The 17,890-nt window shown below is 40.5% G+C and overlaps 1 protein-coding gene across 4 annotated transcripts in view; it reads right to left on the reverse strand.

Moving 5' to 3' along the window:
• Nucleotides 1–1,818: 1,818 nt before the first annotated feature.
• Nucleotides 1,819–17,890, reverse strand: part of FBXL21 (F-box and leucine-rich repeat protein 21) — a 48,787-nt gene continuing 32,715 nt past the window's right edge. For all 4 annotated transcript variants that reach the window (XM_010844484.1, XM_010844482.1, XM_010844483.1 and 1 more), the window contains one exon: nt 1,819–2,303. In XM_010844484.1, coding sequence (XP_010842786.1) covers nt 2,254–2,303 — 50 coding nt within the window. In that variant the 3' untranslated portion in view covers nt 1,819–2,253. The remainder of the gene's footprint in view (nt 2,304–17,890) is intronic.

The raw sequence follows: 17,890 nt of genomic DNA on the forward strand, positions 1-17,890 counted from the left end.
AGTAAAAGTGAAGTCACTCAGCCATGTCCAACTCAGCGACCCCGTGGACTGCAGGCTCCTCCGTCCATGGGATTCTCCAGGCAAGAGTACTGGAGTGGGGTGCCATCGCCTTTTCCGGAAAAACATAACTACTAACCTAGAATTCTATACCCACAAAAAATGTTCTTTAGAAACTGTGACACGATAAAATTCAGACAAATAAAAAATGAGGTAAGTTCTTCTCCAGCTACTTTGCACTAAAAGAAATATTAAAAAGTATCTTTCAGATATAAGGAAAATGATCCCAGATGGGAGTCTGGAGATGTGGAAACAGACAATGAAAATAGAAAATGTGTGAATAAATCAAAATTACTTTCTAGGGCACAAAATAATAATAATGCATTGTATGTTTAAAAGATATAAGCATTAAAATACAAATAGCAGAGTGAAAGTATTAAATAAAACCAATAATGTCCAAAAAGAAATATCAGTTAAGACTGGATTTTGATGATATATATTATAATCTCTACAATGAATAACTATTAAAAGAATGACTATAAATTATATAAGACTTTCAAGTTAATAGAGGGGTAAATGCCATACATAAATAATTAGTCAAAAGGAAGGCCAGAATGGGGAGAAATAAATAGAATAGGCAAGGAAAATAGAAAACACGGAGTAAGATGGTAGATTTAATTCAAAATGTATCCATTTTTACCTTAAGTGAATTGGTTTAGGTAGAAAAAGCCTGCCTCCCTTTGGGGATGTTTGCTGACAGCTCTTCAGTCTCTGCCTTCCCTCTTGCCCTCTGTTCTACATCAGAGAATAAAAATACGGGTGCTCCCTCCTAAGGTGCCAGTGGGAGCTCCAAGCCACACAGGCCCTCTCGTCTGGGGACATGCCAGGACCAACACAGTCTCCTAACTCTAGTCTCCTTTCCTTGTTCTCAAGTCACTTCAGGCTTGCGTGGGAGGTCTCATCTGCTTTCCCAGGCAGTCTCAATTATTTAAGCAATAAATCTTTCACATCCTCTTGATGTGAATGTATGTTGTCTCCACTTTCAAACCAAAGTCTGGGTAGGGGTCTATCCTGCTTCTTCAGGATGGTTAAAACAGTTGAACAAGCTCTAATTAAAAGACCAAGATTACAAGACTTGATTAAAACTACAAACCCACATACATACCATTTACAAGAGCTGTATCTAAAACAGAGGCATACAGAAAGACTGAAACGATTGAAAAAGATAATATGGAAGTCACTACATATATTTGGCTTTTCCAAAGATGGACTGCAAAATAAAATGCATTACCAGACATCAAGAGAATACTTTTAAAAACACTTTTAGTTCAGAGGACAATGTAAGTATTCTAAAACTGTAGCCTATAATAAAAGAGCCTCAAAATATTAGTGCACAAATCAAGCTTCAAACATGAAGAGAAACAGAACTGTGCAGTCATAGTGGAAACTATTGCACACCAATTTCAGGAACTGGAAGAACAAGGAGATTAAAAAGCTGGTAGAAATACAGGATGGGTAACAGTTGCTCAGTCATGTCCGACTCTTTGCGACCCCATGAATCGCAGCACGCCAGGCCTCCCTGTCCATCACCAACTCCCGGAGTTCACTCAGACTCACGTCCATCGAGTCAGTGATGTCATCCAGCCATCTCATCCTCTGTCGTCCCCTTCTCCTCCTGCCCCCAATCCCTCCCAGCATCAGAGTCTTTTCCAATGAGTCAACTCTTCGCATGAGGTGGCCAAAGTACTGGAGTTTCAGCTTTAGCATCATTCCTTCCAAAGAACACCCAGGGCTGATCTCCTTCAGAATGGACTGAACTGAACTGAACAACATGAGCAAACTGACACAGTGGACATATGTCTCACACTTCACACTGCAGGATACATTTTTATTCTCTTGAGTAGTATTATATAGAGCTTTCTTTTTTATCAGTCATTGAGCTGCATTGAAAGTTTTATTTATATTACTGCTTTTGTACTACTTTCCACAATAGAGGTTCTCCACCTAGGATCAAGATGCCTCATGGTGTCAGAAACCCAGCCTTGTTCTACTTTGCGGTTCCACTATATATATATTTCCATTTTGAAGGCTGCCTCAGTCCAAAGTGGCTGCTGAAAACTCCAGCTATTAGGATCACATTCGAAACACAGGAAGGAGAAGAAGGATTTCATAACCTCCTTTTAAATACACTTTCTGCAATTTGCAAGTACTATTTCTACTTATATCTCATTGGCCAGAACTTAGTTACTTTCACATCTAGCTCCACAGAAGGCTGGGAATAGTCTTTATTTTGGTTGGCCATGTACCTAGTGGAAAAAAATTTGAAGATTTTATTGTTACACAGGGAAAATTATAATGATATCCAGATATTGAAATAGAGAGGGATAAAAAATATTCACATTTTACCTTATTTAATGGACATTTTCTCCAGCCCCAGCCTATCACCATCGAAAAAAGACAGAATTTGCCCTGTGGGATCCCCTCCGTCTGTGTTCCTTTGGCATGGTATGAAGGGGGACAGCAGGGAGGGACAGGCAAGCAAGCAATTACTAAGTCAAGGGAGCTTTGCATCGATACCCTAAACATAGTAGGTTGAATAAATAGGCTGTGGAGGTCTTGCTTTGCAAGTTAAAGTGAGTGACTACATTAAAAGTGAGTGAAGTCATTAATAAGCATAGCCTCTATTTCATGTAGGATGTCCAAGTCTAAATCAAACGCAACTGTTGGAAGACCAGATGTTATTCCCATTGCTACACTGCAGTGTTTTCCTGGAAGTGATCTCACCCTGATGGTAACGCTGTTGTCCAACTGCTCACACTGTTTATATCTAGAAACCCAGATTTCAGGTTTAAAATGCATCAAGCTGCAAACAGCTATTGCTTTGAATGCTGAGCCTGTTACTGAAAATTCAAGCAGAATCCTCAGGCAGTGAGGTGTTAACTTTGATGGTTGTCAGGAGGCAAACTCTTATGTAACTTGTAAACACGTGGGTCTATTATTACTCATGGTTCTGGACAACACCACCACATAAACTGATGTGGGAAATCAGTCTTTGCTGTTCTCTTCTATGAAGAAAAAAAGTTAACTGTGATTAGTTATCTGCTATAGATTAGAAAGTATATAATCTCAAAGCCAAAAAGGATATTTGGTAAGAGGCATAGAGTGCCAATCCTTAAAAGAATAAACAAACAAACAAAAAACAGCTACCAGGAAACAGTGTGATGATGACCTTTATCTGAAATATTTTCTTCTTTTTGTTTTTCTCTTTTTAAAATTTGAGGGTAAAGAAAGGCATTGTGAGAAAATAAGCTGTTTTTGAATAATAGATTTTTTAAGGATAATTATATCATTTTGGTTTTACATATTCATCTCACAAAAACATGACTGGTATGATGAAGCAAAAACAATACAGTTGTTAACTCACTGATAGGTATACACACACAGTAGTTCATTCACATTATAAAAGAGATGGAACAGTTAGATGGTTCTTATGTTGAGCAGCAGTATGAAGACAACTAATACCTAAGACTGATAACATGACAGCTTCCATTTCTGGGCGGGATACTTTCTATGGGCCAGGTCCTGTGCTGAGTGGTTAGTATGCTTTATCTCACCAAACATAAAAAGGTCCTATAGTTATCCCCAGGCTCAGCAGACAAAAGGATGGTGCAGGAAGGGTATGTCACTTGCCCCAACCCACATGGCCCTTGAGAAGTACAGCTGGGTCTTAAGCCCAGGTTGCCTGCTCCAGAGCCCATTCTTATAAGCCTGGGATTAAATGAAACGTATTGTGTTATGTGTATAACAGTAGTTAGAGCTGAGCTATCCCTGGTAGCTCAGCTGGTAAAGAATCCACCTGCAGTGCGGAGACCTCAGTTTGATTCCTAGGTGGGGAAGATCCCCTGGAGAAGGGATAGGCTACCCGCTCCAGTATTCATGGGCTTACCTGGTGGCTTAGATGGTAAAGAATCCACCTGCAAAATGGGAGATTGGGTTCAATCCCTGGGTTGGGAAGATTCCCTGGAGGAGGGCATGGCAACCCACCCCAGTATTCTTGCCTGGAGAATCTCCATGGACAAAGGAGGGTACAGTCCATGGGGTTGCAAAGAGTCACACACACACTATATTATGGTAACTTAGTCACGCACCTGGCATCTAATGAGCTACCAATAAAGGTAAAATGAAGGATATTTATACAAAAACAGACTAAAGCAAGTTGCAACTCACATACCTTCCACATGACTGACGAAGCCTGAGAAGACAGTTAAGGTAATGAAAGATAACCTGGTCAGGGGTCCCTTTTTGGTTCTACCTCTGACCTCCCTGGTAGCTCAGACGGTAAAGCGTCTGCCTACAATGCGGAAGACCTGGGTTCAATCCCTGGGTTGGGAAGATCCTCTGGCGAAGGAAATAGCAACCCACTCCAGTACTCTTGCCTGGAAAATCCCAAGGACGGAGGAGCGTGGTAGGCTACAGTCCACCGGGTCGCAAACAGTCGGACACGACTGAGCGACGTCACTCACTCACTGCTTCACAGTTATCCCTGGGGAGCATCCCTGGATCACTCCTTGAGAGGCTGTGTGGCTTTGGACTAATCACTTACCCTCTCTGGACTGACATTCTTCTGTCTGGAATGATTCCTAAACTTTCCCTTTGCTCTGAATTTCTACAACTTAAGTCACCTTTAAAATTTCGCCTGAGGAAACCAGTGCAGGAGCCCATGGAAGCTGAAAGCTTCCTTCACTATGTAGAAGAAGATTAACCGCCCTATTAAGAAAGAGAGCCAGGCACAGAAAGATCAGCATTTTCCACAAAGGATCAACTCTTGTTTCGATGGCAACTGGCTGTGGTAGCAAAACTGCAAGCTTCCAGAGTGGGCATGACTCAAAACCAGAGGGCCAGGGAAGACCTTTAGAAGAGCTGATGGAATCGAATTACGCCAACGACTTTCATAATCCTGCTCTGTGTGAGACCCAAGTGCGTCAGTCCAGATGGGAATCGCATGCAGGCTTTCTGTCGGGGGCAGAGGTGGAGGCTCCGAAGTCTGCTCCATGGCGCCCACTAGTGGAAGGCCACACTGTAGCGAGGCACACTTGCTGGCTGCTGGGGTTCCAACAGCTCCACACTGTTTAAGCCCAAAGTCCACGCGTGCATCTCCTGACTAGGAAAACAGGAGAAAAAGGAAGTGCCTTGTCCAGGGCCATCAGCTAGCTAGAGACAGAGCTGACCTTTTGGCAGCCATTTTGGTCAACACGGAGAAGTTATCTTTTGGACAACAACCAATGGCTCTCTATCATACCTACCATTTCATATTTGTTGTAAGATCCTGATCGCCATATGAAAAGAAAGTGCAAACTTGCTCTATCCTTAACCCAAGAAATATAAAATGTCTGGACAAAGTCTTAGGTCTTCTGATTTTTGTCATTCAATGGCTGTGCAAATAAATGCTTGGGATCCCATAAATATTTTATTAATGAATATTTTATTGGAATCAGAACTCCCATGAATATTTTATTGGAATCAGAATTGTTCAGAGAGAAAAATTATATTGGAAGTAACAACTGACAGATACTTTGAACTTCTTATGAGTAACCAGGAGAGCATAGTACTAACTCTCAAATATAAAAAATCTGACAAAATCCACCAAGTCATCTCAAGTATTATGGTGTATGTGTGTGTGTGTTACTCAGTCAGTCACCCAGTCATGTCCAACTCTTTGAGACCCTATGGACCACAGCCTGCCAGGCTCTGTCCATGGGAAAGAGTGGGTTGCCATTTCCTTCTCTAGAGGATCATCCCAACCAGGGATTGAACCTCTGTGTCTTGTATTGCAGGCAGATTCTTCACCATCTGAGCCACCAGGGAAGCCCCCAAGTATGACAGTAGTAATGCCATTTATTTTCTGGATAATTAACAATACTTGAAACATTAAGAGTATCTGTGTTCAAACAGTGTTTAACCATGTTAGGAAAATAAAAGCAGCATGTAACTCAATTCTTATATCCTGAGAAGCTGCACATCTTCACAAGGAAATGAGATATACACAGTGTATACAGTATGTGACTGTAATTCTGAAATAAATTAAATGCCCCAGAGAAAAGTTTGGAGGGAGTCTCAAGAAGGGCTACTGACAAATCTAGAAACAGCTAGAACTTCATGGAGCTGACAGGACTTGAGACAGGACTCCCAACCTTAAAGGATGGGAGGGGCACTGAAGTAGAGGGAAAGGAAGACAAGCGTTCAGAAAAGGGAAACACACAAGGATGCAGGGTGGTGGCTGAGGCAGGAGGAAGTTCCACAGAGAGAAAGAGGGTGTTCAGAGCAGTCCTGGCATGGCTCATCGCATCATGACTTTAGTTTCCCAAACCTCTCCCAATCCCTAGCTGGCTTCTCTCTTGCCTCTCTATCCAGGCTAGATCTCACAGTCGGCCTTTCCAATCAAGGTTGTCAACTCTATGCTTTAGCTATCTTGGGGCCTCCCTCTGCTCCCAGTCCTGGGCAGTCAGACACTCCTGGGGCATCACAGAGACTGAGCTCCTGGGTCCCAGCTGCTTGGCAATCTTTTTCTTCATTTCCCATTTATCAGTGACCAGTCCAAACCACGTTCAATCTCATTCTTGCGGACATTTCCTTGCCACCCTCACATTTTCTATGCCTCTCGTCTCAGAAGATTGAGGCTGTTCTACATGGGCTCCAACATAACTTGTCCCCCTTGAAAATGTTTCTTTATTGCCACTTATTCTCCTTCCATGTTCCAGATCACCCCCTCACCTTCACACATCACATCCTCAGGTTTATACTATAATTAGGTTCTTTGCTCCTGGTGGCTCAGAGGTTAAAGCATCTGCCTGAAATGCGGGAGACGTGGGTTTGATCCCTGGGTCAGGAAGATCCCCTGGAGAAGGCAATGGCAACCCACTCCAGTACTGTTGCCTGGAGAATCCCATGGAGGGAGGAGCCTGGTAGGCTACAGTCCATGGGGTCGCAAAGAGTCGGACACGACTGAGCTACTTCACTTCACTTCTTCACTTTGGTTTCATGTAGCAGATTTCTGCTTCAAAAACTATGGGGCAGAAAATCTTTTTTTAACTAATCTTTTTTTTTTTTTTGCTCTTAAATGATAAAGTGGAGCAGTGTATTACTTGCTATTTGTTATGAAATGCGGGGACTGCAGGCTAACCTCAATGCACGCTCCCTCCCGTGAGTCTGTTTGCTCCGCACGTGCCCACTCTTGGCTCTAACAGCCCTTCTGTTTCTCTATGATTTGGCACTGGCAAAACAGAAGGATGTGCCGCGTGCTCACAAAATGTGAAACATGCTAATGAGACGTGGGAATCGGGGATTTTCCCCTCTCTGGCTCCATCATTTTCATTATGTCTTATTTCTTCTCTAACTCCTCATCAAAGGTCTTAAATTGAACAGACTATAAGAAAAGTTTTCAGTGAGACTGTAATTGAGTACATAAAGTGTCCATAAATTAAACCAACAGAATGAAATTTTCTGAAGTCCCTTGAAAGCTCCCACGGCATGCCAAGCTTTCCTTCTGTCCTGGTTCAACTCTTGGAAGTCAAACCAGAATTAATTTTTTAATTCCTGAAGCAATGGCGCTACAATGTTGTGCTAGTTAATCTTATATATCAACTTGGACAGGTCATGGTACTCAGATATTTTGTCAAAAGACTATATACATGTCTCTGTGAAGGTATATTTTAGATTGACACTTAAAACAGCAGACTTTGAGTAAAGTAACTTACTCTATAATGTGGGAAGGTCTGAGTCAATCAGGTGGAAGACTTTGAGAGAAAAAAGATAGAGGTATCTAAAGAAGGTACCTTAGGTACCTGCCCTCAGACTCCCCTGGACTCCAACCTGTAGCATCAATTCATTCCTGAGTCTCCATCCTGCCCACCTGTCCTGGAGATTCTGGAGTTGCCAGCCTCCATTACTACATAAGTCAATTCCTTAAAATAACATACACTCTCTCTTTTAGAATATAGTATGGAAGTGGTAGTTTAGCTGCTGAGTCATGTCTGACTCTTGTGACCCCCACAGACTGTAGCCTGCCAGGGTCCTCTGTCCATGGGATTTCCTAGGCAAGAATACTGCAGTGGGTTGCCATTTCACATTCTTGGGGATCCTTCCCGACCCAGGGATCAAACTTTGGTCTCCTGCATTGCAGGCAGTCTCCTGCATTGCAGGCAGATTCTTGACCGACTGAGCCAGCAGGGAATCCCATAGCATACAGAGGGTTATTTTATATATATATAGAAAAAAATATATTGTTATTTTGTGTACACACCTCCCCCCTTACTGGTGCTGTTTCTCTGGAGAATCCTAATAAAAGTGGATATCCTTTTGTTAATTGCAGACAGAAAACAACATCTCCAGCAGAAAACAACATCTCCAGTCCTACTTTCCAGGCTAGGACTGTTTTACTTTCCCTGAAAAGTTCTATTTACCCTGCTGTCTGGCAAAGGTTTAGGTAGAGTCATCTAGTCTGAAGGTCACACTCTCTGTCCTTTATGTCTATCAGGTCCAACCAAGTTCCTTTCTTTGATAGTTCCTATTTAGCAATAACAGGAAAAAATTGTTTTATGTCTCTGGTACATGTTCTGATAAAACAATTTAAAAGTAAAATTTGAAAACACAAGTGTATCTAGTCTTTGCACAAATATCTAAACACCCAACTCCCCTGTCCTCTCTCACAGCATCCAACACAAGTATTCCTGCAGCAATTCCAGATCTCCCTAGAATGAAATAAAATTTTAAAATTCCATCTTTTTTTATTAGAAATAAGCAAACAGTGGGATTAGTCTTGATTTACAAGGCCGTCTGAAACGCTTCATGGGCTCGGCCAATGACAGGACCATCAACACTCCCCCTACACGTTTCCCTCCACCTACACCTGCACTCCCCCTCATTCTCACATCCAGGGCTGACCCCTCCATGCTCTCAGTCTTTCCTGGCTTGCCTGCCTCTCTAATCATCTTTGCATTCTCACAGCACTTAGCTGAGTGCCTTGTACAAACCACTCACTAAACACGAGCTAGAGTTGTTGAACAGTGAAACAGTGCTGTAACTTTGAGAGCTATTTATGTTGGCAGTTCCTTTTTTAGAAGGTATCAGTAGCTAGAGAGACAACGCAGTCCCCAAACAGGAGAGCATCATTCCTTCCATTGTCATAATTCATTTATTACTCAGTTTAAGATGTTCAGCTGTTCTGAGTCAATCTGAACAATGGCGCCAAGAATGTGTGTGTTGTAACCTCTGGCAACACTCTGTGTCTGTGTGTGGTGCAATTTCAGGGTTCAAAGCTCAGTGGGCCAGTCGCATCTGTTTACCATTGCTTGGGGTAATCTCGGTCTTTGTTTCCTTAGGTGGCCCTGGGATGTTTGCTTTCTGTTGGTCAAAGTACTAGCAGATGGTGAAACTGGGTGAGGAAATATGCCCACTGTGGGTCTGTAAGTATTTGATAGAGTGAGGACCATCTATTGACTGGGCTTAGTACATTCTGGAAACTTAAAATCAAATGGTCAGTTCTGACACAAAACTCTCTGGCAGGATTTTAAAATCAAGAGACTCTCATTTGAACGAGCAGATTTAAATAAAGAATAGGTTTTTTGCATATTTGTATCCAGTGAGATACAGAACAGCTTCACTGGTAAAAGTTCAAGTCCAATTTAAATCTCAAAGGCTAGAATGATCTTGTTTTGCATAGATGACCACCACTGTCTTTTAGCTACAAAGGTATGCAAGAGACAGAGAATCAGTTGGTTTGCAAGTGCTCTTGAGAGCAATCTTGGGTAAAATATTAATGGCTGTGAGCAGAGAAGGCAGACATGGTAAATTAAGAGTTGTGAGGCGCAGCCTTCTCATTTTTGACCCTCTGCCCTTAGCACACAGTAGACAGAAAAAAGGAGGACCTTTACATTCCTCATAGGTATAAGCATTTTCCCAGGGTCATGGCCATACAACTTCATGTAGGGACTGTGCACAGAGAACAACCAATAGATACTTAGGAAAACCTGACATTCCACATACCAGACAAAGACTATAAATCAGCTACTTTAAATAATCAAAGAACTAAGGGAAATCATGTATAAAGAAGTAAAGTATGAGAACAATGTCTCAACAAATAGAGAATTTCAATAAAGAACAGAAACTACATGTAAGAGAACCAAATAAGAATTCTAGGGTTGGAAAACACAATTACGGAATTAAAAAATTCTCTAGAGGGGCTCGAAGAAGATTTGAGCAGGGAGAAGAAGGAATTAAAGAGACTTGAAGATAGGTCAATTGAGATGATCCAGTCCAAGAAACAGGAAGAAAAAGGAGTGAAGAAAAATGAACTTAGAGGTTTAGAGAACCGTGGGGAACCCCCAAGAACACCAGCGTATGCACAACGGAAGTCCCAGGAGGACAGGGGAGAGATAGAAAGGGGGAGAAAGAATATTTAAAGAAATAATAACTGAAAGTTTATCAAATTGGATGAAAAACATTAACCCACACACCCAAGAAGATAAACAAAATCCAGATAAGATAAACTCAAAAATGCAAAGATTGGACACATCATAATCAAACTTTCAAAAAACAAAGCCAAAAATAGATTCTTGAAAGCAAGAGGAGAGAAGAAATTCTTCACAAACAAGGAATTCTTAGAGAGGCTAACAGTTGATTTATCATCAGAAATCATGGTGGCCAGAGGCAGTGGTATGATACAGAAGAAACATATCAAAAGTACTAAAAGAAACTTGTCAACCAAGAATTCTGTATTTGGCATAATTATCCTTTAAAGAGCCTCTTGATTAAAGTGAAAGAGCAAGTGAAAAAGTTGGCTTAAAATTCAACATTCAGAAAACTAAGATCATGGCATTTGGTCCCATCACTTCATGGCAAATAGATGGGAAAACAATGGAAACAGTAAGAGACTTTATTTCAGGGGGCTCCAAAATCACTGCAGATGGTGACTGCAGCCATGGAATTAAAAGATGCTTGTTCCTTGGAAGAAAAGCTATGACCAACCTAGAAAGCATATTAAAAAGTAGAGACATTACTTTACCAACAAAGGTCCGTCTAGTCAAAGCTATGGTTTTTCCACTAGGCATGTATGGATGTGAGAGTTGGACTCTCACATCCAGTCTTCTAAAGAAAGCTGAGTGCCAAAGAATTGATGCTTTTGAACTGTGGTATTGGAGAAGACTCTTGAGAGTCACTTGAACTGCAAGGAGATCCAATCAACCCATCCTAAAGGAAATCAGTCCTGAATGTTCATTGGAAGGACTGATGCTGAAGCTGAAACTCCAATACTTTGGCCACCTGATGCGAAGAACTGACTCATTGGAAAAGACCCTGATGCTGGGAAAGATTGAAGGCAGGAGGAGAAGGGGACGACAGAGGATGAGATGGTTGGATGGCATCATTGACGCAATGGACATGAGTTTGAGTAGGCTCCGTGAATTGGTGATGGACAGGGAGGACTGGTGTGCTGCAGTCCATGGGGTCACAAAGAGTTAGACACGACTGAGCGACTGAACTGATTGATCCTTTAAAAAATGAAGGATAAAAAAAGTGAAGGATAAGTTTAGACTTTCCTAGGTAAAAACTGAGAGAATTTGTTACTAGCAGATCTGCTTGAGGGAAATGTTATGGAACTCCTTCAAGCTGAAATCAAAGGACACCAGACCGTAACTTGAATCTCTGGAAAAAACAGAGTGTACTGACAAAACTACAAAAGTAAATAAAGCAGCAAATATAAATCTGTATACTGATGAGCATACAATGTATAAAGGTATAAGTTATATGACAAAGCACAAAGGAAGAGGGAAAGAGTGGAGCCATACAGGGACAAAGTTTCTGTATACTACTGTAGTTAATTCGGTATTAATCTGAACTAGATCATTGTGAGGTAATTTATAATCACCAGGGCAAGCACTAAGGAAATAAATCAAAAGTATACAGCAAAAGAAATGACAAGGATGGGATTTCCCTGGTGTTCCAGCAGCTAGGACTCTATGTTCCCCAAGCAGGGAACCAGAACCCCCTGGTCAGGGAACTAGAACCCACACGCCACAACTAAGAGTTCCCACTGCACCAAGAAATGACAAGGAAATTATAAAGTACAATAGAAAATACTGATTGACCACAAAAGAAGGCAGTAAACAGACAGATGAAAAAAGACTGTTTTCAGATTAAATGAACTTGTATATAGACAATTCTAAGGAATTCATAAAAAAAATCTGTAACAGCTAAGAAACTAATTTGGCAAGCTCACAGGATACAAGACATATATACAAAAAGCAGTTGTGTTTCTATATATTAGGAATGGAAATGGTACTGATGAACTTATTTTCAGGGAAGGAATAGAGATGCAGATAAAGACAACAGACTGTGGACACAGTGGGGGAAGGACAGTGTGGGACGAATGGAGAAAGTAGCACTGACATATACACACTGCTGCTGCTGCTGCTGCCAAGTCGCTTCAGTCGTGTCCCACTCTGTGCGACCCCAGAGACGGCAGCCCACCAGGCTCCCCATCCCTGGGATTCTCCAGGCAAGAACACTGGAGTGGGTTGCCATTTCCTTCTCCAATGCATGAGAGTGAAAAGTGAAAGTGAAGTCGCTCAGTCGTGTCAGACTCTTAGCAACCCCATAGACTGCAGCCTACCAGGCTCCTCCATCCATGGGATTTTCCAGGCAAGAGGACTGGAGTGGGGTGCCATTGCCTTCTCTGATATACATAGGTGGTTAGAAGTTGCAATATAATGCATGGAGCACAGCCAGACACTCTGATGATTTAAAGGGGTGGGATGGGGTGAGGGGAGGAAGGCTCAAGAAGGAGGTGATATATGTATAATTATGGCTGATTTGCATTGTTCTCCAATTAAAAAATAAATTAAAAAACAATTTCATTTATAATGGCATCAAAAGGAATAAAACACTTAGTAATACACTTTACTAAAGAAGTGAAAGATATATACCCTGGAACTGCAAAACTTATTGAAAGAAATTAAAGAGAACCTAAATAAATGGAAAGACACCGCCACCCCCCCCCCCCCCCCCCCGCCATGTTCAAAGGTTGTAAGACTTTACAATGTTAAAATGGCAATATTCCCCCAATTGATCTACAGATTCAACTCAATCTCTATAAATTTCATCTACCTTTCAATTTTGTTCAGAAACTGACAAGATGATTCTACAATTAACATTGAAATGCAAAGGATCCAGAATAACCAAAACAATTTTGAAAAAGCAGAAAAAGCTGGAAGACTCATACTTCCAGACTTCAATATTTATGATAAAGCTAAAAATCAAATCTGTGTGGTACTTCCATCAGATCAGATCAGTTGCTCAGTTGTGTCCGACTCTTTGCGACCCCATGAATTGCAGCACGCCAGGCCTCCCTGTCTATCACCAACTCCTGGAGTTCACTCAGACTCACGTCCATCGAGTCAGTGATGCCATCCAGCCATCTCATCCTCTGTCGTCCCCTTCTCCTCCTGCCCCCAATCCCTCCCAGCATCAGAGTCTTTTCCGATGAGTCAGGATATATATATAGGTCAGTGAAATAGAACTGAGAGTCCAGAACAGCCAAATTCATTTGGGCAAGGGTTCCAAGAAAATTAAATGGGGGAAACAACAGTCTTTTTAATAAATAATGTTGAAAGAACTGGCCACCTACATACAAAAAAATATAAATTTGAACCCTCTACTTCATCCCATACAAAAAAGTTAACTTGAAATGGATCAAAAACCTAAATGCAAGAGATAAAATTATAACATTATTAGAATAAAACATAGGCATAAATCTTCACGACTTTGGATAACCATTTCTTATATATGACATCTAAAGCATGAGTAGCCAAAGCAGGAGGAAGATATATTTAACCTCATTAAAACTAAAAACTTCTATGATTCAAAGGACACTGTCAAGAAAATGAAAAGACAACCTACATATGGGAAAAGAGTATTTGCAAATCATCTGTCTAACAAAGATTTTGTGTCCAGAGTATATAAAGAACTCTTACAACTCAACAATAGAAAGATAAATAATCCAATTAAAAACTGGGCAAAGGATTTAAATAGACATTTAAAAGACAAAGGAAATAGACAAAAGGGCAAAAAGCACGTGAAAAGATGTTCAGCTTCATTAGTTACGAGAGAAATTCAAGTCAAAACCACAACTATATACTACTTTATATCCACTAGGATAGCTATAATTAAAAAGACAGATAATAACAGGTGTTGGTAAGGATGCAGAGAAATTGCAACTCTTAGTGCTGGTAGGAATGTAAACTGATGTAGCCACTTTGGAAAACCATTTAATAGTTCCTCAAAAAGCTAAATACAGAGATACCATATGACCCAGCAATCCCACTCTTAGGTATATGCCCAAGAGAACTGAAAACATATGTCCAGATAAAACTTGTACATGAATGTTCATAGTAGTGTTATTTGTAATAGTCCAAAATGAAGATAATCCAACTGCTCATCAACTGATGAATGGAGAAACAAAACATGGTCTGTTCATTCAATGGAATATCATCTAGTCATAAAAAAGAAATAAAGTACTCACACATGGTAAAATGTGAATGAACCTTGAAAACATTCTGCTAAGTGAAAGAAGCCAGACATGAAAAAATCACATATTCTCTGATTTCATTCATATAAAATACCCAAAACAAGCAGGTTCAGAGAGTGAAAAAGTAGACTAATAGTTGCTAGGGGCTGGGGAAAGTAGGAAATGAGGAGTCACTGCTCATGTGTCAGGTTTTTTGTTTGGGGGTGATGAAAATGCTCTAGAATTAGATAGAGGCGTGAGTATATGATTTTGTGAATACACTAAAAAACCACTGAATTATGCATTTTAAAAGGGTAAATTTTATGATATGTGAAGTCTCAATTTAAAAAAAGATCAAGCTATGTCAGCAGACATAAAACATGCATGGTATTTCTATGTATATAGATACACACAACACTATAGTTGTCGGGTGATTAGCAGCTACAATTTCATCTGCACTCTTGTTTCTTCCTTGCAATGTAACATCGTAATTCACGGGGTCTAGGGTTTAGTATGTAAATTTGAGGGAGGGAGTTATTCTGTGTATCACACAGAATTACACTTAATAAATGTAAAAGGAATGATGTAAATAGAAAAAAGTACGTTGTTTTATTCCTCTTCCTTTTGCCCCATTTCCAAATCCAAAAGAAATATTGACAACCTATGTCACCATGCTTATCCTCTGGCTTTTTGTGTTATCTGGCCCCCCTGCAAGTAATCCTGGTTGAAAAACATGGGCCTGGGAAGCCAGGAAGGAAATCAAGGAGCAAGATGTTTATAAACCCATTTGGTGTCACTCAAAGAGGATACATTTTCTAGTCCATTTTATCATGGAAAAGGAAAGATTTCTGACTAGATGGTACGGTTGGTTGGAAAACCACTTAAAATTGTATCTTTTCTGTTCTCATTCCACATTCATCAAGCCACTTTGCTGAGGGTTTTAACACCAAGAGAGCACATCCTCCCATTAGAGAGGAGTCATCTCTGTTGAAAATCATCTATTAAGATAGCTAGCTAGCTATCATCTATCGATCTCTGTGTTAAGCTTCCTATAATCTGATGAACTCGAATCATTCTCCCTGAGTCAAAGTCTTAGACAACAAAAAGACTAAGGGTCAGACTCTGGATTAAGGGAAATTTACCTCAATCAAGGATGATAAGTAGGTTTTTATATGCTAACCGACCATACTAGCACCATGATCTTGGACTTTCAGACTCTAGAACCATAAGAGATAAATTTCTGTTGTTTATGAGCCATCCCATCTCTGGTGGTCTGTATAGCAGCCCAACAGACCAAGATGAACACAAACTATTAACATACCAGAATCAATTTGTTCATAACCTCCTGCCATTTGGCCAGCATTATCACTTTGCTATTTCAGGACATGTTCACCACCTACCTCATCAGAAGCAGAAGGTAGAGTTATAGAGAAGCAGAGACAGGACAGGAGACAATTGAGCCTTGCAACTGGGTGAGAGGCTGGCAGGCTACAGTCCACAGGGTCACAAAGTGTCGGACGTGACTGAGCGACAACACACTTACATGACTTTATCTCAAGCTTTTCTAACAAGAGATGAGACTAATGTGCTGAAACTAACTTAGTTCATATCAATAAAGGAAAAGAATAGTTTTATCACCACTGCCCTCAAATTTTAATTATAGTGAGTTTTGAATTTCTCCTCATCTCGGGTTTCTCTACCTTTAGTGAAATGTTAAGAAAAAAAAAAGATCAAGGCATGAGGTACAGGTCGGGGCACAGTTGGTGGGGGTGGGGGTGGTGTCAGGGGGCTGGGGGTGAGTGGGAGAGAAATGTGAAAGCAACTTACAGTGCTGGTAGCTGACTACATCTTGCGAAAGTTAAATATCCATAATTGTAGCCCAACAAGAATTTGTAATTCCACATGTATTTCTTTATGAAGTATAGCTTAGAGAAGATAAAGCTGTCTATTAACAGATCAGTGTTACTAATCAAAAGGTTTCTACCGTGCAGCAACCATCTGACCATACCTTATAATCACTGGCTATACAAAAGAACAATGACTGTGCCTTCTGGTCCTGAGAGCCCATTGCAGAATGGACACTTGCCAGCTCTGTTCAGAACAAATCTTCAGTTAGCCGGCTTATAAACAACATTTGCTTTAATTCCCATATTATTTCCTTAAACATAATGAGTTTAATTATTGTATTCAGTAATTAACATTATAATTATTGGAAGCTGGTAATTTTTTGATGTAAATTTAGGAATATGGTTTAAGTAATTTAACATGCTGATTCCCATCATGATGTTTTTAAAATTGTCAGTTAACACCTAGACAAATTTAATTCAACATGTTCTCCATTCTAGTTACAAAGAAATTGTTAGGTATACTTTAGACTGGGCTTCCCTGGTGGCACTAAATGTAAACAACCTGCCGATGTAGGAGACATAAGAGACGCAGGTTCCATCCCTGGGTCAGCCCACTCCAATATTCTTGCCTGGAGAACCCCATAGACAGAGGAGCTTGGTGGGCTACATCCATAGGGCGCAGAGTCGGACATGACTGCAGTGACTTAGCACAGCACAGCATACTTCCTATCAGGGATTCACAACTTTGGAATGATGAACGTTTAGGGCCAGATAATTCTTTGCCCTGGGGTATGTTCTATGTCTGGTATGATGTTTAGCAGTAGCCCTGGCCTCTGCCCACTATGTTCCAACAGCGTCTGTGTAGCAGTGACGACCAAAAACATTTCTAGACACTGCCAAGTGTTTCCTGGGGGACAAAATTATTCCTGGTGAGAACCACTGCTGTGGATAAATGACCAATGCCTAAGAGAGAATCTCTTTAGATGATTCGAACACAGCAAAACTTCCCCTCTTCCCCATAGGTTTGAATCCCAAATCTGTTACGTCCTCCCCATGTGATCTTGAGTGAATTCACCTAATCAAACTGTGCCTTTGTTTTCTCTTCTGGAAAATTGGAATGACAATATATATTCCAACTGCTATTATACTCCATCGTATATCATTCATCCTTTTCTCTACTTATGGGTACTGTGGATGTTAATTTTTCATTATTACAAACAAGCAAACATCTAAAGTCACATATTTAAAGAAAGATAATTTTCTCAAAATTATAAAAGTATTTGCAAACATTACACAGATAAAATTAACTGATCCTCCAAAAAAACCCAAGGGAAATACTAAAAAATATACTATAGAAGGTCATACATTATTAATCTTCTTTTCTGAAACATACCCTATCCAGGGAATGAAAGACAGATCTACTAGCAGACAATATTAAATATTCATTTTTTCATGTGGATATCCTCCCACCAGTCACAGCCCAGAGAAA

This window comes from Bison bison, unplaced genomic scaffold (genome assembly GCF_000754665.1).
Source record: "Bison bison bison isolate TAMUID 2011002044 unplaced genomic scaffold, Bison_UMD1.0 scf7180017864203, whole genome shotgun sequence".
NCBI classification, from domain to species: Eukaryota; Metazoa; Chordata; class Mammalia; order Artiodactyla; family Bovidae; genus Bison; species Bison bison.